General features: G+C 25.0%; 1 protein-coding gene across 5 annotated transcripts; it reads left to right on the top strand.

Annotated features, from left to right (window-relative positions):
* Positions 1-745: 745 nt before the first annotated feature.
* Positions 746-18,819, top strand: LOC127286745 (uncharacterized). 5 transcript variants are annotated; one of them, XM_051313320.1, is made up of 8 exons: positions 746-911; positions 1,461-1,484; positions 9,124-9,481; positions 9,796-10,089; positions 12,441-12,678; positions 13,019-13,147; positions 13,452-13,508; positions 18,591-18,819. In XM_051313320.1, the coding sequence occupies exons 2-8, from the start codon at positions 1,464-1,466 to the stop codon at positions 18,604-18,606; spliced, it is 1,113 nt and encodes a 370-aa protein (XP_051169277.1). In that variant the 5' UTR covers positions 746-911; positions 1,461-1,463; the 3' UTR covers positions 18,607-18,819. The 5 variants fall into 5 exon arrangements, with proteins under 5 accessions (XP_051169277.1, XP_051169276.1, XP_051169275.1 ...); XM_051313319.1 differs by lacking the exon at positions 18,591-18,819 and adding an exon at positions 15,592-16,134 and having other exon boundaries at positions 9,124-9,460; positions 9,799-10,089; XM_051313318.1 differs by lacking the exon at positions 18,591-18,819 and adding an exon at positions 15,592-16,134 and having other exon boundaries at positions 9,124-9,460.
* The last annotated feature ends 2,056 nt before the right edge of the window (positions 18,820-20,875 follow it).

Genomic DNA, 20,875 nt, shown 5'->3' with positions numbered 1-20,875 from the left:
ATAGGTAGTCTATCTATCTCTCTTGCACTCATGGGACTTGCACTTGCCTTTTGTAACTATTGTAGAACCTCCATGAGTAGAATAGAAACGTAATCGCAAACGCAACCGGAAGAATGAGTTAGAGAAGGATAAACATATTGTTTGTCCTTATCTAACTCATTATTTCGATTGCATTTGCGGTTACGATTTCGTTTACGTTTCTATTGGAATCCAAAATCTTGTGTAACTACTCAACCCTGAACGCACTTGCGGCAACCATCTTGCTGTTTTGTCTCTTTCTTTATACATATGTTAGACAGAGACAAAATAAAAAATGGCTACCGCAAGTGGGTCGACACCAGATGACGTATCGCAGCTTTGCGGTTCCCAATACTGTGTTGACCTTTAAGGTGCTTTTATACCTCCAGTATTTTAGTCAAGCAATCGGCTGGATTGGATTTTCACGGTTGTATCACTGAATTTGATTGGCTCTGACAAATATTAGATTTTCACCGTGAAAATTGAACTTTTTTAGAGCCAATCAAATTTAGTGATTCTCCGTGAAAATTCAATCCAGCCGATTGCTTGACCAAAATACTAGAGGTATAAAAGTACCTTAAATTGGTTACGCCTCGTTATGATGTGGCGGCGCATAGAAGCTTCCGTATTTGTAGACTCAACTTAAAAGTTGTCTACCGGCTTGCATCCATCTTAAATTTTTCCCCCACCCAACTAGAAACATTATTTAATAATTAATTCTCAAAACGTTGGTAGCACTGATGCCACCCATTCTTTTCTCTTGGTTGAACTGTGTGTGTTCAACGCCATTTTGCTTTGTGTTCAGTGACAATTTTCAGTGTTGAAAAGTAGCGTCTAATTGATAATTATCGTTTTTGTTTTAATTTTATTTCTCCAAAACGTCGAACTCATACGTAACTATAATAATTATTTATTTTACAATTATTTAAAACGAAAATATCAAGTTATTTAATGACAAATGTAAAATTTTCATCAAGGACATAATACCATTCCCTCTTTTCATCATTATTAGAGGAAACTATATATATATGTATATAAGCTTAAACGATAAAATTGCCGGCATCATTTTTCATTTTTACGAGAATCTTCCATAAATTTATTTCAAATATTTACTCTAGCGATTATTATTTTTACTATTGACAAATTTTCATATATATTTTAAAAATTATTTTATAGTGTTTCTCTTTATACAATTTTTGAAAACTTTATAATTATGTACAATTTATATGATTTTGTGCATTTCACGAAATTAAATTAGTTTTATTTTTTTTATACGACTGAAAAATCAATTAAAAAATTTTATTAACTTATGATAAATTTTTATTATACAAATATATGTTAATTTTTAAAGTTTTTAAAATAAGTTTTCTGTTTTTCTTTTTATACAAAGGAAGAAAAAAAATGAATCATTTATTGATAATAATATATTTTTTTTTTTACAGAAAATGGTGTCGTCCAACCCACCGGTAAGATAATAATTTAAATAATTAATTTAATTTATTTTTTTTCGTAATAAAATTAAGCGCGTTTATCCACTGAAATGCAGATCTTCAGAAAAAAATAGTTAATTAACGTTTAAATAATTAAAGTAATATTATTAATTTTACTTTATGAACAAAGAAATATCAATTTTCAAGAAAAAAATTGAAATCAAAAAATTTATTTGTTTATACAATTTGCATAGGATAAAAATTTACCGTCACATTGCTTCTACAAAATTGTTTTAAAAATGATTCGATTTCAATGTAATATGGCTATATCTCATTGAAATCGAATCCTTTTTAAAAAAAATTCTGTAGAAGCGATGTGACGGGAAATTTTTTATCCTATGCAAATTGTATAAACAAATAAATTTTTTTAATTTCAATTTTTTTCTTAAAAATTGATATTTCTTTGTTCATAAAGTAAAATATATAACAATAAAATACTTGGTCTGTCCTTCTGCCCTAACTTGAAGTTGGCCTTTTCTGATTTTACGTGTTTTTTTTTAATAGTAATATTATGACGTCAAATTTTGACAATTCTTTTTCTCATTTTTGCCAAAGTTGTATAATTGTGTTTCCAAATTTCGGAATAAGTTTCTTTAAAATTCCAAATTCGAAAATTCAATTCACGAAGCTGAAGTACACAACGTTTACTAACGAAATTTTTTTTAAAGTTGTATATTGATTCAAAAATTGTATACAAATACAAAAAATTTATGATGGGAATAAAGATGCGCCAGGAAATTTCGTACAAGATAGTAATTTGAAAAAAATTTATTTTTAAAAATTAATTTTTAACGTACCAGGGGCCAACGAATACATATTAAATATTAATTATAAAAACACAGGCCTCGAATCAACTTAAAGACACCAAAAAGTCGTTTTAGTCGATTTATATTCCAAAAAAAAGTGGATTTGTTTTTTATTTTAACAAAAATATTTTACAGATTTTTAAATAAAATTTTTTTTTTTTAATAATAATCCTTTTCGAAGGGTTAAAGTTGGAATTTTTAGAAATAATTAAATTTCAAAAGATATTGTCAATTTTCAAACAATTATTAAATTTTACAGAACTAAAAATAATTTATCAAACAATTTTTGGAAAACATTTTTTAAATTTAATTGAATTTTCAAAGATTTAAAATTGAGATTTTTGAAATTAATTGAAACTTTAAGTGTTTTGTTATCAAAATTTTAAATGATTTCACTAAAAATTTATTAGAAAATGCGGACAAAATACAATAATTTGAAAATCATTTTTAATTGAAAAATGGTTTCAGATAGTTGAATTTTCAAAGAATATTATTAAAATAGTTAAAAATAATTGAATTTCCTTAGAGTTATAATTGAAATTATTAAATTTCAAAAAAAAAATAAATTTCGATGGAAAATTTTAGAAATAATTAAATTTTAGATGCTTTTAAATTCAAATTATTGAAAATTCAATTAATTTTGAATTCAAATTTTCGAGAATAATTAAATTTTATTTAATTTTAAATTTGGAAAATAATTGAATTTCAGTTCATTTTGAATTGAAAATTTTGGGAAATAATTGAATATTAATTGAAATTTTGGATAATAATTTAATTTAAGTTCATTTTTGATTGAAAATCTGGTTAATTAATTTTGAATAGAAATTTTAGAAAATAATTGAATTTTATTTCATTTTAAATTGAAAACTTGGTAAATAATTAAATTTTAAATTGAAAATTTTTGATAATTATTGGATTTTTAATTGATTTTGAATTAAAATTTCGGGTAATAATTGAATTTTAGTTTATTTTGAATTGTAATTTTTAAAAAATAATTCAATTTTATTGTGCTATTTTTTTTTAAATTATAAACAATTGTTAAATTTCATAAAAATTTTAATTGAAAAATAATTTTTATATAATTGAATTTGTGATGTATTTCATTAAAATTATTAAAAATAATTAATTTAGTGAAGAATCATTTAAGTTCAAAATTTGTTAAATAATTGAATTGAAGAAAATCTGAAGAAGATCTACATTTAATACTAAAAAAATGTATTTTATTTACATTTTTTTTCAAATGTAAAAAAATATCGCATTTTATTAAAAAAAGTCGGAAAAAGTCGTATAATCCGAGGCCTGTAAACATATAATTTTCATTATTATCATTTAATATGTAATAATATTCTAATAAATTAAATTATTATTGATAATATTAATCTTTAATTTCTTTATAACAAACAATTAAATACTCAATTTGGCGCGCTTGCGCGCGTTTAATTTTGCTAGTTAATAATATTATTTTAATTATTTAAATGTTAATTATTTTTTTCTGGAGGTCTGCATTTCCATGGATAAACATCTTTAAATATTGTAGCTCGATATATTTTGACGTTATTTTTCTGTTGATAGGGTCAAAATTTGTTAAATCAATAACGTTGAGCTAGATTAAAGTTTCTTGAACAGACACCATATTTGCTTAATTCAATGCAAGTTTGGTCGATTTCAAAGAAACATTTTTTTTTCGTTGATTGTACAAATATCCCATAAAATTTGTTAGTTAGAATTTTCATTTTTGAAATAATTTCAATAAATAAAATTTTATTGACGAATTTTTATGTTTTGAATTTGCTTTAAGTTGAATTTAAATTAATATAAATTTTTATTTAACATAATAATCAGGACGAGGAATTTTTGGAATACATGAATTTTTGTGGTGTCGAACTAAGAATTTTCGAATTTTTATTTAGCTGAATATAAAGTAGATTTTATTATAAATCGAATTTTCATATGGAAGAATTTCTATTTAACTAAATTGTAATTTAATAGTATTTTCCATTTAACTGAATTGAAAATTTTCATAAAAAATTATTTTTTATTTATTTATTATTGTTCTTTTATGGAATTTTTATTTATTTGATTATTCACTTAACAGTATTTGTATTAACTAAATTTCTATTTAATAGAATTTCTACATAAAAAAATTTTTATTTAACTAAACTTTTAATAAAGAAAATTTCTATTCGACCTAATTTTTATTCAATGTCACCTAATAGAAATTCTAATGGAGTTTCGGTGAAATAGAAATTTTACCAATTGTTAATTAATTTAAAAAAAATTCTCATAAAATTAAATTTCCATTTAGCTCAATTTTCAAATAGCAGAATTTCCATTTCATGAAAACTCCTTTTGATCGAATTGTCATTTTATAGAACTTTTAAACTACACGGAAAAAATTAATTCAGTATATTTTACAAAACTGACGGAGTAGCGGATACAGCTCTTTACGAAACTGAGTTTTGTAAAATGTGATGGATATTTTCGGATAAACTACAGAAATTTCGTTATTTATACTGAATATTTCTGTAGTTTATCACTCAGTTTCGTAAAGAGCTGTATCCGCTACTGCGTGATAGTTCTGTAAAATCTACTGAATTAATTTTTTCTGTGTACGAATTTTCCATTTGATCGAAAATGAAAATGTCCAGGAAGTTAGACCAGTAAAGTTAAAATTTTCAAAAATCAAATATTAAGCTAAAATTCATTTTTGAGAAAAATCAAAATTCCTAGTCAAAAAAAAACTTTTATAAATCTAAAGAGTTAAAGTTTTCAAAAAACAAATTTTGTGCTAAATTGTATTTTTTAGTGCATAAATTCATTTTTTTAAACTCAAAATTCTGGGCAAAAAAAATCAAAAAAGTTTGCCCGGAATTTCGAGTTTTTTAAAAAATGAATTTATATGGATTAAAGAGCACAATTCAGAACAAAATTGGTTTTTTTAAAGGTTAAACTTAGAAATATAAAAAAAGTTTTTTTGATTTTTTTGTCCGGAATTTTGAGTTTTTCAAAATATTAATTTTTACACAAAAGAGCATTATTAAGGAGGAATCGGACAGACAGTCTGAACAAAAGTTACTCCAAATGCATTATTTCGATTTTTAAAATAGAAAACATATATTTTAGTATAATTTTTTTCAGACGAAGATGTGTGCAGAAATATATTTTAAACAAAATGAGTCATTAAAAATTGAAATTGGATGAAAATTATAAAAAAAAATTGACATTTTGTTTAAAATATAATTCTGCACACTTCGTCTGAAAAAAATTACACTAAAAAATATGTGTTTTCTATTTCAAAAAGCGAAATAATGCATTTGGACTAACTTTTGTTCAAATTGTCTGTCCGATTCCTTCTTAAGCATAATATTTGTTTTTTGAAAATTTTTACTTTACTGGTCTAACTTCCTGAATATGAACAAACAACCAACAGAAAGATTTCGTCACGAATTTAAAAATTGGCCAATCGCAATTTTTTAAAAATATTTTATTATTAGTGAACTTAAAAATTTGCGACTAAATCTTTCTGTCAATTGTTTATTCGGCCATTTGCAATTTCGATCAGATGGAAATTCGATGTTTTTAAAGTTATTTAAATTGACAATTAATTTGATCAAATGGAGTTTCGACGAAAAAGAAAATTGTACCATTTGTAAATTGACCTAATTAGTAATTCTGTTAAATAATAATTTTCGAATGAAAATTCGGCAAGATGAGACTAGCAGAAATCACAATTGTTTATACTCGTAAATTATTAAAATTAAATAAGTTAAATTTGCATTTATACTTGGATTCCTTTTAAACATTAAAGAAAACACAGGTAAGATGATTTTAGCGTTTAAGTGATTGAATTTTAAATTGACGCGCGAAATTTATTCAGTTATTATTTAATAATTTTTTTAGTTGTAAAATTAAAAAAAATTGTTCTGAAAGAGATTTATTCCTCTCATTTTCATTGATATTTTAAAAAAAAATCGAACAAATGCGAGTTACACTCGCATTAAAACCGAAAGTTCCGTACCCTTAAATCTAAAATTTGAGGTGGTCAAAGTGTGAAGGCCGATGGAAAAATTCCAATTTTGCTTAATTTTTCCTGTAATGTAAGCATGAAAACACATAGATAGACACATAGATAAAAAATTATCAGTTTTTCTTTGAAAACGCTATGATAAACAACTCTAATCGCGCTCACTATATTTTTTTTGTAATCTACACGTACATGGAGGAAAATGGTGCTGAGATTATATTAAAAATTCCTATGAAATAGTAATAATTATACGTTTCTAGTAAAAAAATTTATTAATTGTAAAATTTACTAAGCATGAGTAAATATTACTATTTTCTGGTAGTAAAAATTACTAATAGTAATTATTACAATAGTGGTTTTTAAAAATCGTTACAGATATAATAAAAATTGCTTTAGGATTTCTAAATTTTATAACGCCATAGTAAATTTTATTAAATTTTGTATTACTTTTTACATTCGACACTTTTTAAATATTACTCGTAGAAATTCTAATAAGTAATACTGCGAAATATAAAAATTGCTACTGCAAGTAAAACTTACTATTGCAGATCAAACTTTTTACTAATAAAATAGAAATCCGTACCACCACTACTATACACCTGTGTGTGTGTGTGACGACGTCACTACGGTCATGCGCAGCGTTCGTAGCCCGGCGTCAAAGTATGCAATTCATGTATAACGAATAAATACTTAATTTCTAATTAATTATTCATTAATATTAATAAAAAAAATATTATAACAATTATTATGGCTATAATAATAAAATAAATTAAAAAATATAAAGAAATAAACTCATTAAGATTATATATAGTAATTATAATTATTATTTGCTTCAAAATTGTAGTTGTTGTAGTGGTACGGATTACTACTTTTAATAGTAAAAATCCTTACGAAATAGTAATAAGTGCTCCGCTTCATAATAAAAATTGCTTCGCTAGTAGTATTAATTGCTCGGAACATTTTAAATATTACTCAGCTTTTAATAAAAGTTATTATTTCTTGAGCAGTTCTCAAATTACTATTTGAAAGTACTAATTTTTAATAGAAAATGTTACAATTATTACTCTTTTTTTTCACCGTATAAAAATACGTAAAAATGTATAAATTTTAATCCCTTTAGATAAAATTGTCTTCTTTTTTTATTCGAAAAATCCATGATTTTTTCTAAAAATAGTAGTTTTCCTTAAAAACAATATGATCATCAACTCCAATCGTGCTCGCTATATTTTTCCTGTAATCTACACGCCAAAATAAAATAAAATGCAACCTGCGTTTTGGCAGGTCCACCAAAAAGAAAGAAGCTTTTGCTATTTTAGGTAGACTATATGTCGTACTTCGCGGGCATCAATTTTATGCTTTTAAAGTACGTCACTATTCTGCCGTGCGAAGTAAAAACTTAGTTAAGTCATATTTTGTTCGAACGGGGAAAATGACGAAAAACTGTTTGTATTTAAAAACCTAATGTAATATAAATAATTCTTTAATCTAACATCACTTCCTAGGTAATTTGATAGAGTTCTTTTTAATTCTGAAGTCAAAAGTTAATTATTTAAACAAATTATATTAAATAATTGACTTACGTTTTATTTTTTAAAAGCAAAACTTCACGGAGAGAAATAGATGGTAAGAACTTGTGATCTTAAGATGGTAAAAAGTAGATGTTATCCGGTACTATCATTATGCTATTCGGTACTATCAAAAATGTTACAAAAAGTATTGTTATGTTACCCACTACAATCAAAATGTTACTCCGTACAATCTGGATAGTAACTGATAGAATCTAGACAGCTGTCCGTATATGTAAGATCAAATATGGTACCTGGTACTATCTAGATAGTACCCCTTACCATCTATTTCTCTCCGTGTTGGTTAACTTGAGTTACGTAGTGCTTTTCGGAAAGGTAGGCGAGCGCGAGCCTTCGTTCAGAAGTAAGAACTTAGTTAACTCAAGGTAAATGCATGGGATTCCGAATTCACCCGACGAAAATCCGAACTTTAACGAAGTTGACTTACGCTTGCTCCCATCGAAATGCAGTGTCTGGTTCATGCCACTTTTCGAAAGAGAAAACACTCAAGTCGAGTTAACTAAGTTTTATTTCGTATCTTATGCTCGATCTCAACGTTTCCTACAATTTTTGGACTACTCAACTCGAGTTAACTGAGTTTTTATCAAGTATTCTTTCATTTTCTGGGTTTTTGTAGATTTTTAATAACTATTTTTTGCAATAAATAATTAAAATAAAAACTTTTTAATAACGTAATCAGACGCAGTTTTTTCTTACGAATCCATTGATACCAAAAACACATTTTTGTCAAAAATATGACTTAACTAAGTTTTTACATCGTACGGCAGTATTACTATAAGATTATAACCATTATACTTATTTTGTATGGACTTACTTTAAACTAAAAAAGCATTATTTCATACTTTAATAGGTAAACGAAATTATATACTAATAAAGGATAAAGCAGTTTGGTGCTAAAATAGTTAGTTTGTTTTTTCCGTGTAGAATTATCAAAAAAAAAAAATGTAAATAATTATTTTTTATAGCTATGCCGATGTACCATTTAACTGTGTGGAATATATAATTATTTTTTTTATCATTTTATGGAGAATTTCCTTGTGTTCAGTTAGCGGTGTAGAATTTTCTTGTATAGGAGTAATCGCAATTTTTAATTCGACACCTCAAAAATCCTAAGTTCAATGTGGGAAATATTAATGCATCGCGAAAATTGTAAATTATAGAATCAATCTAATATTTGATGATTTCATTAAATTTTATAGAGGAAGACAAAAATCTTCGTTGGACGACTACCAGAAAATTGTCGAAATGACGAGCTTCGTCAATTATTCACTCGATTTGGAGATGTGACCGAGTGCGATGTAATGAACCGTTATGGTTTTGTACATATGGCACGTGAAGAAGACGCGGCTGCCGCAATCAAAGCGCTTCACAACACAAATTTCAAAGGTGCCACGATCAATGTTGAGCAGTCCACTGGCAAATCAAGAGGCGGTGGTGGAGGTGGCGGCGGTGGTGGTGGAAGACGAGACGATCGCCGTGGTGGTCCAATGAGAGGAGGCCGAGGAGGTCGTGACGGAGGACGAGATAGTCGGCCCGGTCCGTATAACGACAGGAGAGGTTTGTTGAGTACCGCGACTTTTGTTATTGTGTCAAATTCTTCGAAATTTTGTCATTTCTTCAAAAAAAAAAAAAAAAAAAAAAAAAAAAAAAAAAAAAAAAAAAATGGTGCAAAAAGAAAGAAAGAAACAAGCACTTTTATCATTGACAATTTTATTTCGAATCAAATTCACGTTTCCGTTGTAAGAAATCGGGTTTTTGTAAATAGGGGTTTTTTTTTTAATTATATGCGTTTGTTTTGTTTTTGAATCGTGCTCAGGCATTATTTTTTGATGTTGACGTGAAAAATGAGGATTGTTGTCTTTATGATGCAGGAGGTGGTGGAGGCGGTGGTGGTGGCGGTTATCAGGACTATAACCGAGGCGGTGGTGATTTTAGTGGTCGAGGTGATTTTAATCAAGGCTATGGAGATCGTGGGGGTTATGGTCAAAATGTTGGCGGTGGTGCGCCAATGGGTGGATACACGTCGGCAGCGCCAATGGGCGGAGGTTATGGGCCATCAGGTGGCGCTGTTGGCGGTTATGGTCCACAAGGAACTGCTGACTATGGCCGACAGGACTATGGAAGAGCAGACTTTGGTGCAAGAAATGACTATGGTAATCATGGAGGTTAGTATTTAATTGAAAAGAATGAATAGCAAAATGGAGGAATGAATATCTTGGAGAAAGACAGTTACTATTTTTGCAAAAGACTATATGATGCGAAAATTGTTTCAAGTCTGGGGTCCTATTCTCGAAATCATTCGAATATTGTTCGTATGCGAGCAAATTCGATGGGTAAGTTTCGTGCACGAAGCAACAACCGTATTCTCGAGCACCATTCGAAACTTCGTTCGACGATCGTTCGTAGACGAATAGGTTGTACAGTGTTGCCGTCGTTTATTTCTAGTGACTTTCCAGTGTAATTTTTTTGAACCAATGAAATTACTTATGATATAAGAAATATTTATTGACTGCATCATCATTGTTATTATTATTATTATTACTATTGTTATTATTATTATTATTATTATTATTAGTATTATTATTATTATTATTCTCATTATTGTTATTATTATTATGAATGAAACTCTATAATTGATTACAATTCGAAACTTTGAATCCCTTTTAATATATGTACATAATATTATTAAATAATACTACTGCGCATGAGCAGTACCAAAATTCGAACACGAAACTGTTGCTTCGAGTGGTTAGGACCACTCGTTGCATTTCACTCGAATCGTTTCGTCTATGAACGCCTAGTGAATAGTTCGAGAATACAGTTTTCGACAAAGTTATTCGAAAGTCTTCGATTCGTGCACGGAACTCATTTCGAGAATAGCACCCCTGGAGAGATTCTTTCACGTTAATCGTGAGTTCCCTGGCGATTTTGATTTAACGAAACTTAAACCAGCTGGGTTTATTTTCGGTTAACTTTCGATTATTTTTTGGTTTCTTCAAAAAAGACTTGATAAATCAACTAAATATGAAGGTAAAATGCATTTTGAGGGGTAAATAGTTTACTATAGAGTTGATTCTTATCAAAACTACAATATATAATGTAATAAATAATTATTTATTACAGATAAAGTTTGGCCTATGAATTCTCATCTAGTATTCAATGGACTTTTTTCAAATATTATTTTAATCATTAAAGTCTGAACAAAAAATAGGTTTATATTTATAAAGGAATGCAAAGTACATCAATTTCAATTATTATTAGTACTAATTAATTAAAAATAATTAACATTAACTTTTAAACTAAGCTCGAATCAAGTTATTCTAATTTTTTCATTACCGTATGCGGTCGGTAAGGTAGTTTCTTTCAACTTTTCAGGCAATATTAAAATTCAAAAAAAAAAGAGGGCGGCGGGTCAACATAACCTCAAAAACCTTTCAAAATTAAAAAATTGTTTTTAACGCAAACAAAAATATAATAAATATTGATTTCAAACAATTTTAGAAGATCTAGATTTACTCCTTTCGGAAAAAATTATTTTTTTCCAAAATATTTTGTCAATAATTATTTTTTTAACATTTAGTTTTTTTTTCTTTTAAATCAGACAAAAGTTGCAATTTTTTGTTTAGATTATATTGATTAAGAATGTTCAACGGTCTCTGGAATTTTTTGTCATTTTATTATCGTCCTATAAAAACGGCACTGAACGTGAAAATGATAAACATTGATTTTAAAACACTATATTCTCGAATTCTGAAAAGTTTTTATAAAATCGGACTACGTCACAAGATTTCTTATCTTATAAATTTCCAAAATCCAAAAGATTTTTCAAATCCATGCAAAAAAGCGATCGTAAAATTGGAAAGTAATATAATGTTAGCTTTATTACGTCTTGCCGCCATTAGATGGCAGAAGCATGCAGGGAGCACAAAGTCGCAGCTGTCATTATTATTACTTTTCTATTTCCTATTTTGCGATCGCGTATTTGCGTGGATTTGAAAAATCTTTCGGATTTTTTCTCAAAAATTTGAATTCAAAATTAATTGAATTTTCAATAATTTTAATTTAAAAGCATCTAAAATTTAATTATTTCTAAAATTTTCCATCGAAAATTTTTTTTGTTGAAATTTAATAATTTCAATTTTAACTCTAAGGAAATTCAATTATTTTTAACTATTTTAATAATATTCTTTGAAAATTCAACTATCTGAAACCATTTTTCAATTAAAAATGATTTTCAAATTATTGTATTTTGTCCGCATTTTCTAATAAATTTTTAGTGAAATCATTTAAAATTTTAATTACAAAACACTTAAAGTTTCAATTAATTTCAAAAATCTCAATTTTAAATCTTTGAAAATTCAATTAAATTTAAAAAATGTTTTCCAAAAATTGTTTGATAAATTATTTTTAGTTCTCTAAAATTTAATAATTGTTTGAAAATTAACAATATCTTTTGAAATTTTTTTTCGGATCAAAGGAGAAATATTTGATCGATGTGAATAATTAATCGTTTCAGGTATGTGCGATTATTCGGTAGTTGGAGGTGGAATGGGAGGTGATTTTAATAGAGGTGCACCTGGTCCAGTCGACTATGGACGAGTTGATAATTTCGGAGGTGGTCGCCCAGTAGATTATGCAGCTAGGAACGATTACGATCGCAGTGGCGCTGGACCAATGAGAAATGGAAGTGGCGCTGTCGCTGCCAGTGGTTACGGTACTGGATACGGAGATGTTGGTTACGATTCAAATTTCCAGTAAGTTTTCTCTTGAATGCTTTACTCTTTATTTTAAAATATATTAACGGTTGTTTTTTTTTTTTTTTTATTACACTGCTGCTCTATAAGTTTTGACATTATTTTATCTCTTAAATAGTCAAAATTGTTAAATTTTTTTAATTTAACAAAATGAGCTAGATTAAAATTTCTTGAACAGACACCATAATTGCTGAATTCAATACAAATATGGTCGATTTCAAAGATACATTTTTTTATAATGATACAAATATTCATAAAATTAGTTGCGGAGAAAAATGTATGTAGGATTAATAAAAAAAACCAATTTAAATTATTTTAAAAAAAAATTGTTTTATTAAAGACAAATGAGTGGAGGTCCAAGTTACAACACTGGCCCAAGTTATAACACTGGGCCTGGACCCCAAGCAGATATGTTTAGCAGAAGAGCTGGAGGAGCCGTCCAAGGTGGTGGTTATCAAGTTAGTGCAGGGTAAGATATTTTCACTTATTTTCTATTTAAAAATATTACTGTAAATTAAAAACTATTTGTTTAAGGCGAATCTTTCGATAAGCGATCATTTTTGTTATTTAATGCAGAAAAATGAGAATTTTTTAAAAAATTTTAATTAAATTCTAGTTTAAAGTATAAGGGGTAATATTCTATCATTTTGTAAATTTTATTTTAGAAAATAATACGGAGAAATATTACTTAAGTTTGGAATAATTTTTGAACACAATTACAATATTGAATTAGTAAAAGTTAAAGAAAAATATTTTTTTTTTCTTTCACTTAGGTATGGTGAAGCTTATGATAGGCCTGATCCTTATGGACCACCTCGTGGAAATGGCCGGTAAGTAAATGTACAATACAAAAATTTGTTTTATATAGAAAAAAATGGCGCTCGACGCAAAAATATCGTATCCGATTAATTTTGTAAATGAAGAAAAATTCTGTGCTGCGTAATTCACATGCGATACTTCTCCATCTTAATCTCCGATCGCGAGATGCATAAATCAAAATGAATGCGCCAAACCTGTATAAATAAATTTTTTTTAAAAAAAAAAAAAAAAAGTATAAGGTGTAACATCTTGAAAAAAAAGTACGAATCGATATGCAGCTTGAAACTGTTTTTTATATTTCAAAAAAAAAATTTTTTTCTAAATGAAATATATTCGTATTTTTCGAATTAGAGAAAATGCATTCTTTTATTTATAATTATTTTTATTATATACAAAAGTTTTTTCAGCAATTTAAAGAAAAAACGGTTTCAAGTTTTTTTTTTTTTGGAAAAAATGTGATCAAGCGAAACGCGTGGAGTTTTTTTTTTTAATTCGATTCTTGAGAATAAATTTTTTTGCGTGTTTTTTAAAAAGATTTTTTGCGTCTAAACACGATTGACAATGACAAAATTAACAATATTATATTTCTAAGCGAATTTGGTTTTCTTTTCTTTTTGGCGAAATTTTACTGCATTTTTTTTTTTTTTTTCATTCAATAATGCGAGAAAAAGAAAAGTCAACGAAAAGCGAGAGACTTGTAGAGATAAATAGTAATCGTTAACTTCTTTAGATAACAAATTTATTGAGAAAACTTGCGATAAGAAAATTTTATTATTTTTTTTTTTGCGAAATATAAAGCGATCATTAAAATTGAATTTAATAGCGTAATAAACAAAATTTTATTATTAATGTCATTGATTGCCGACTGGCGTTAATTTATCAAAAGTTTGGGTTTAATTTTTATTTTCTAAGAAAATATTTTTTCTTAACAGTGGTGTTGAATTTCAATTCATTTGTTTGTGTTTAAAAACAATTGAGAATCATTTTTCTGCTTGTGCTAACTTTCTATATTTTTTAAAAAAAAATTTTGTATTAAAATCTTTTGTTGAATAATTAATTTTAACATTTTGATTTTTTTTTTTGCTTTCAGCTTAGACAAAAATCCCAATTTTTATTTAATTTTATTCAGTTTTTATTTTATTATTTAAAGTTACAATTTTTTTTTATAAATTTAATTTTAATTTTTTTTTTTTAATTTTAACGAATTTTATTTTGAAAAAAAAGAAAGCTTCTTTTTTATGCAACTGAAAAGTCAAGTGTATTGATGTATTTAATATGTATTTTTTTTTTTAATTTTTTTTAATATCAGAATTTCAAATTAATTGAATTTTTTATTTGTCCAAATTTTTATTTATACAAATTATTGTTGTTGACCGAAATTAAAAATGTCCGAACAAAGAATCGACATAAAGATTTTGTCGCGAATTCTTCAAATTTCTAATTTCTATTTCGATCAGTTTTCAAAATTCACGCCGAAATCTGTCTGTTTATTTGATTAATTATTGAAAATTCGATGTTTTGTGAATTCCATCGAAGAACAAATTCATTAAATAAGAATTGTTTGAAATAAAAATTCAGCAAATTAGAAATTCTTGCATTTAAAAGAACGATTCACTTAAAATTATGTCAATTAAGAATTCTGCTAAATTAATTAATTTTCATTTGAATAACTTTTAAATAAACAGTTAAGTAAAGTGAAATGTAAAATTAAAGTTGATGCAATTTTTTTTTTTTTTTTATTATAATGATCGTTGGCACAGGCATAAAATTAATTTAAAAAAAAAAAAAGAAAAAAGTAAATTTTATTTCCAAACTTTTGGCGGAAATTTAGGCGTAAAAAAGACAGAAATTTAAAAGTATTGTATAATGAAAAATTATATTTTCTAGATATTGTAATGAATTTATTTGTAAATTATAGTTAGGATGAATTTTATGATGATAATGATGATAGTAATTATAATAATTGAGAAAATAATGGTGTTACATCTTATACTTTGATTTTTCTTCGCTGAGTAGACGTATATAAATAAAAAAAAAAACAAAAAAACAAAGGACGATTAATAAAAGGAATTTTTTGATTTTGTGACCTTTTAGCTTCCCAGGTCCGGCAGACGGGATGCCTCCGAGGTACTAAAAAGTAAAAAGTACCGCAAAACTTAGAAAGCGAACACGCAAATGAAAAAGTGCGCCGATTTCTATACACACACAAATATTACAACCGCAACAGATTATTATTTGACAAGAAATAATTTTCAATAGACACACTAATTTATAATCTCTTTTTAAAAATTAAGAAATATATATATTAAGGTCCTGTTCTATTAATAATGAAAAAAAAAGTTCAAGTTGCATTTGAATATAATTTTCATTTTGCAGCTATATTTTTTTTTTTTTTTTTTTTTTTTAATTATAATTGTACAATTCATAATGAATTATAATATTTACAATTTTTCTTTTTTGCAATATTCCATTACTTAGAGAATTTATTCGTCTAGCCACAATTTTTTTTCTTTTGTTTGGGAAAAAAAACCAGAGTTTAGAACTTGTATGTTTTATGTGTAGAAAAAAAATATATTATTCTATTTCTGGAAAATGTTTATGTACCATCAGATTAAATAAATTTATCAATATAGGAAATTTTGGGTTTTTTTTCGATCTATTTATAGATTACTTTTTACATTACACACTGTTTTTAAAGTAAAATTTTTATTTTGTTTTTCAATTTTGAAATTTAAATTTAATTTCTAATTGAAAAAAAATAGTTTAGTTCAAATATTTTCTTGAAAAGATAGTTTAAACAGCTGTTTTTATAAAATAATGTAATTGAAAAATTAAAAAAAAGAAATTTAGTCCCTCTAATCCTAATTTTTCCTAATTCTCTTTTTTATTTAATTACTTTTTAACATTTTAGTGCAAGAAAAAAAATTGCTTTTTTTATTTGTTGTATATGCAAAAAAAAAAATAAATAAATCCTATGAAGATGAGAAGATTTTGAAGTTAGGGTTCGTTCGTTAAAGAAACAAAAAAAAAAAAAAAAAAACGAAAAACAAATTGAAAAATCTTCAGCGTTGCTGCGAAATCGTTTGCAAAAAAAAAATCAATGCAGATTAAAACACAAAAATCAACTGGCGACACGTGTCAACGTTAATTTGGAGAGCGATTCGACGATTTTGCGTATGGATGACGATTACCCTAAACGGATTGCGTGCCGCCAATTTGCGTTTGCGAATTCGAAGCCGATGAGCTTTCAATTGACGAAGAAGGTATGTTAATTAAACAAAAACAAACAAAAAAAAACGCGTGCGCTCTTTCTTCTTATTTAAACATTTTTTTTCTTTTTTCTTAAAAAAGGGGAAAAAAGATTTCTATTTGCTGTGTGTGTGTGTGTCGATGCGATTGATATAAAACTATCAATTTCATATTTAATTATTCTAATTATTTATTCTTGATCGAGCGAATCATCGACAATAATAGTTTGTCAATGATGCGGCTAGGACGAATTTAAAAAAAGAAAAATCGAAAAAAAAACTCTTCTAGTTTTTATTTGAAATCATTTCCTCACATTTTAATATTAAATCATTGATTTTTTTTGTATTATTTGTAATTTTATTTTTCATGGAAATTTTTCCTATCCGTATCTCAAGTTTCAAAAAGTGGGGGGTTTTTTTTTTATTTCAATTAATTAATAGTTTAAAAAAATTATTAATTTGATTAATTAATTTTAATCTTTCTGTCAAAAAATTCCTAAACTGTCTCAAAAAAAGGGTTATTTGAAAACTGTTCTTTTGAATCAATTTAGAAATAATGCTCCATATGGAAATTTAATAAAAGATGAGAATAGCAAAAAAAAAAAAAATTATAATCGTAATTTATTTTCATTTTTGAAGGAGCGCATAAATATTCCCTAAATTCAATTGGTTAGAATTTTTATTTAACTTTCTCTTTTTACCAAAATTTTTATTTTAAAAAATTCTAATTTAAACAAAATTGTTTTATTATTATTTTTAACAGAATTTTAAGTAATTTGAATTTTTCAAATATTAGAATTGCTTTTTTGATGCAATTCTTAAAATTAAAAATTTTCATTTGGCCGAAATTAGCAAACGTCCGAACAAACAACCCAAAGAAAGATTTTGGCGCGAATTTTTAAAATTGACAAATTTTCTGGATTATTTCTATTTCGGTCAATTTTAAAATTCGGACCGAAATCTTTTTTTTTTGTTAAATTAAAAATCTTTTAGATAAAGGGAGAAATTCTGTTAAATAAAAATTTATTAATCTATAACAAAAAATCTATAAAAATTTGTTAAATAAAAATTTCTGTTTATTTAAAGAAAAACCAATTCAAAAAATGAAAATTCGATTATTAGAAAATTTTTAATCATTAAAATTCTGTAAAATAAAAATTCTAACTAATTAATTTTTCTAGAATATTCATGCGCCGTTTTTTAAAACAATTTAAAATTTTATTTTTCATAAATACAATTTTCTGCTTTTTCTTTCTTTCTTTCTTTTTTCTTTCTTTTTCTCTATCTCTCTCTCTTTTTCCCTCTCTTCAGGAAAATTAAGAATAAAACCATTTAGAAATATTCTAGCGTTTGGTATTAAAAAAAGAAGCCAATGTTTTGCCGTTATAATAAGAGAAAAAAAATTTCGCTTTTCTTGAAGAGAATATTTTGCGGCCACGTGTTACGAATGCGATTTTTAAAAGTATTTTTGTGCACATCGACAATTACTATTTATTCATTTAATCATTAATTCATTCATTTACATATATAGTTGAAAGAAAATTATATTTATCGGAGAAAAAAATTGTGTCGATTTAAAAAAAGAAAATATCGATAAATATTTTATTCTATCGTTAAACATCATTAAAATGAAAAAAAAAAAAATTTACATTCATTTGACAAAGTGCGCTTGAAGTAATATAAAATTATTTTATTTGTATTTAAGAATAGTAAAATGGAAATAGAAAAAAATATATAAAAGTGTACAGTTTTAATTGCGCACAAAATGTATTTTGATAGTTTTAAAAATGAAAATTTACATTATTATTATTGTTATTAATGTCTAATATAATATTTTTGATATAGATTACCAATGGGATGAGGATAAAAAGACTTAAAAACTCCTGAGATGAACTCACTTTGGATGAAGATGAAGATAAATAAAACGTTTAACTGTTTGTGCATAAATTTAAAAGTAAAAAAAAAAAATAATTGTAATACATCGATTAGAATTGTAAATTTTTGTACGAAAATGAATTTGAATTTTTGAGAATTTTAATAAAAAAAAAAAGAAAATACAATTTTTAATTTAATACCTACTTTGTTTTATTTTTCCAGTTGAAATCGACAAAATATGATAATTTTTGTTATTTTTAATTTTTTAATTTTCAAAATTTTAATTAAATAAGACAGATTTCAAAAAAAAAAATTCTTATAGTTCTATTTAAAAAAATTTTTTTAATCTGATTTAAGCAATTTATTCGAATTTAAAATTTTAGCACAGTTTTTAAGTTGTAATTGTCAAAAAAAATTTCGAACAACAATTAAGTTTTTCAGATATTTAAATTAAATTTTTCTCAAGTAATTGAATTGCAAAAGATTTTCAATTTTAAATAAATTTTCTTCAAATTTAAACAGCAATAGTTTTTTTTGTAATTTCTGACAATTCAATTTTAGAATTTTTATTTGAAACTTATTTAAATAATTGAATTTTGGAAGAGTTACAGTGGAAATGTTTCGAAATAATTGTATTTCAAAAGATTAAGTTAAATTTCAGACAATAATTAAATTTTACATAATTGAAAATAATTTATCAAATAATTTTAGATTACCTTTTTTAAAAAAAAAATACTTACAATACAGATTTTTGAAAATAATTGAACTTCAAGTGATTTTTAATTGAAATTTTTTGTGACTTCTGTTGATAAAGAATTTATTAGAAACTAGCAAAATTAAACGCGTGCAAGCACGCCAAATGGAGTATTTAATTGTTTGTTATAAAGAAATTAAAGATTAATATTATCAATAATAATTTAATTTATTAGAATATTATTACATATTAAATAATAATAATGAAAATTATATGTTTACAGGCCTCGGATTATACGACTTTTTCCGACTTTTTTTTCAAAAATACGACTTTTATCGACTTATTTTAATAAAATGCGAAATTTTTTTTACATTTAAAAAAAATGTAAATAAAATACATTTTTTTAGTATAAAATGTAGATCTTCTTCAGATCTTCTTCAATTCAATTATTTAACAAATTTTGAACTAAAATGATTCGTCACTAAATTAATTATTTTTAATAATTTTAATTATAAATACATCACAAATTCAATTATATCAAAATTATTTTTCAATTAAAATTTTTATGAAATTTAACAATTGTTTATAATTTAAAAAAAATATATCACAATAAAATTGCATTATTCTTTAAAAATTTCAATTCAAAATAAACTAAAATTCAATTATAACCCGAAATTTTTATTCAAAATCAATTAAAAATCCAATAATTATCCAAAATTTTCAATTTAAAATTTAATTATTTACCAAGTTTTCAATTTAAAATGAAATAAAATTCAATTATTTTCTAAAATTTCTATTCAAAATTAATTATCCAAATTTTCAATCAACAATGAACTTCAATTAAATTATTATCCAAAATTTCAATTAAAATTCAATTATTTCCCAAAATTTTCAATTCAAAATGAACTGAAATTCAATTATTTTCCAAATTTAAAATCAAATAAAATTTAATTATTCTCGAAAATTTGAATTCAAAATTAATTGAATTTTCAATAATTTGAATTTAAAAGCATCTAAAGTTTAATTATTTCTAAAATTTTCCATCGAAATTTATTTTTTTTCAAATTTAATAATTTCAATTATAACTCTAAGGAAATTGAATTATTTTTAACTATTTTAATAATATTCTTTGAAAATTCAACTATCTGAAACCATTTTTCAATTAAAAATGATTTTCAAATTATTGTATTTTGTCCGCATTTTCTAATAAATTTTTAGTGAAATCATCTAAAATTTTAATTACAAAACACTTAAAGTTTCAATTAATTTCAAAAATCTCAATTTTAAATCTTTGAAAATTCAATTAAATTTAAAAAATGTTTTCCAAAAATTGTTTGATAAATTATATTTAGTTCGGAAAAATTTAATAATTGTTTGAAAATTAACAATATCTTTTGAAATTTAATTATTTCTAAAAATTTCAACTTTAACCCTTTGAAAAGGATTATTATTAAAAAAAAAATTTTTTATTTAAAAATCTGTAAAATATTTTTGTTAAAATAAAAAACAAATCCACTTTTTTTTGGAATATAAATCGACTAAAACGACTTTTTGTGTCTAT

This window comes from Leptopilina boulardi, unplaced genomic scaffold, assembly GCF_019393585.1.
Source record: "Leptopilina boulardi isolate dan_hultmark-lab unplaced genomic scaffold, ZJU_Lbou_2.1 LbouV2_362, whole genome shotgun sequence".
Taxonomy (NCBI): Eukaryota; Metazoa; Arthropoda; class Insecta; order Hymenoptera; family Figitidae; genus Leptopilina; species Leptopilina boulardi.
The sequence above is the reverse complement of the archived record's forward strand: the minus strand, read 5'-3'. Positions and strand labels throughout refer to the sequence as shown.

What these genes read in the sequence shown, in the direction of transcription:
- LOC127286745 (XM_051313316.1), top strand. Translation starts at nt 1,464, where the DNA reads ATGGTGTCGTCCAACCCACCG. An exon ending in TCCGTATAACGACAGGAGAG is followed by an intron (nt 9,482 to 9,795) that starts GTTTGTTGAGTA and finishes TTTATGATGCAG; the next exon opens with GAGGTGGTGGAGGCGGTGGT. An exon ending in GGTTATCAAGTTAGTGCAGG is followed by an intron (nt 13,148 to 13,451) that starts GTAAGATATTTT and finishes TCTTTCACTTAG; the next exon opens with GTATGGTGAAGCTTATGATA.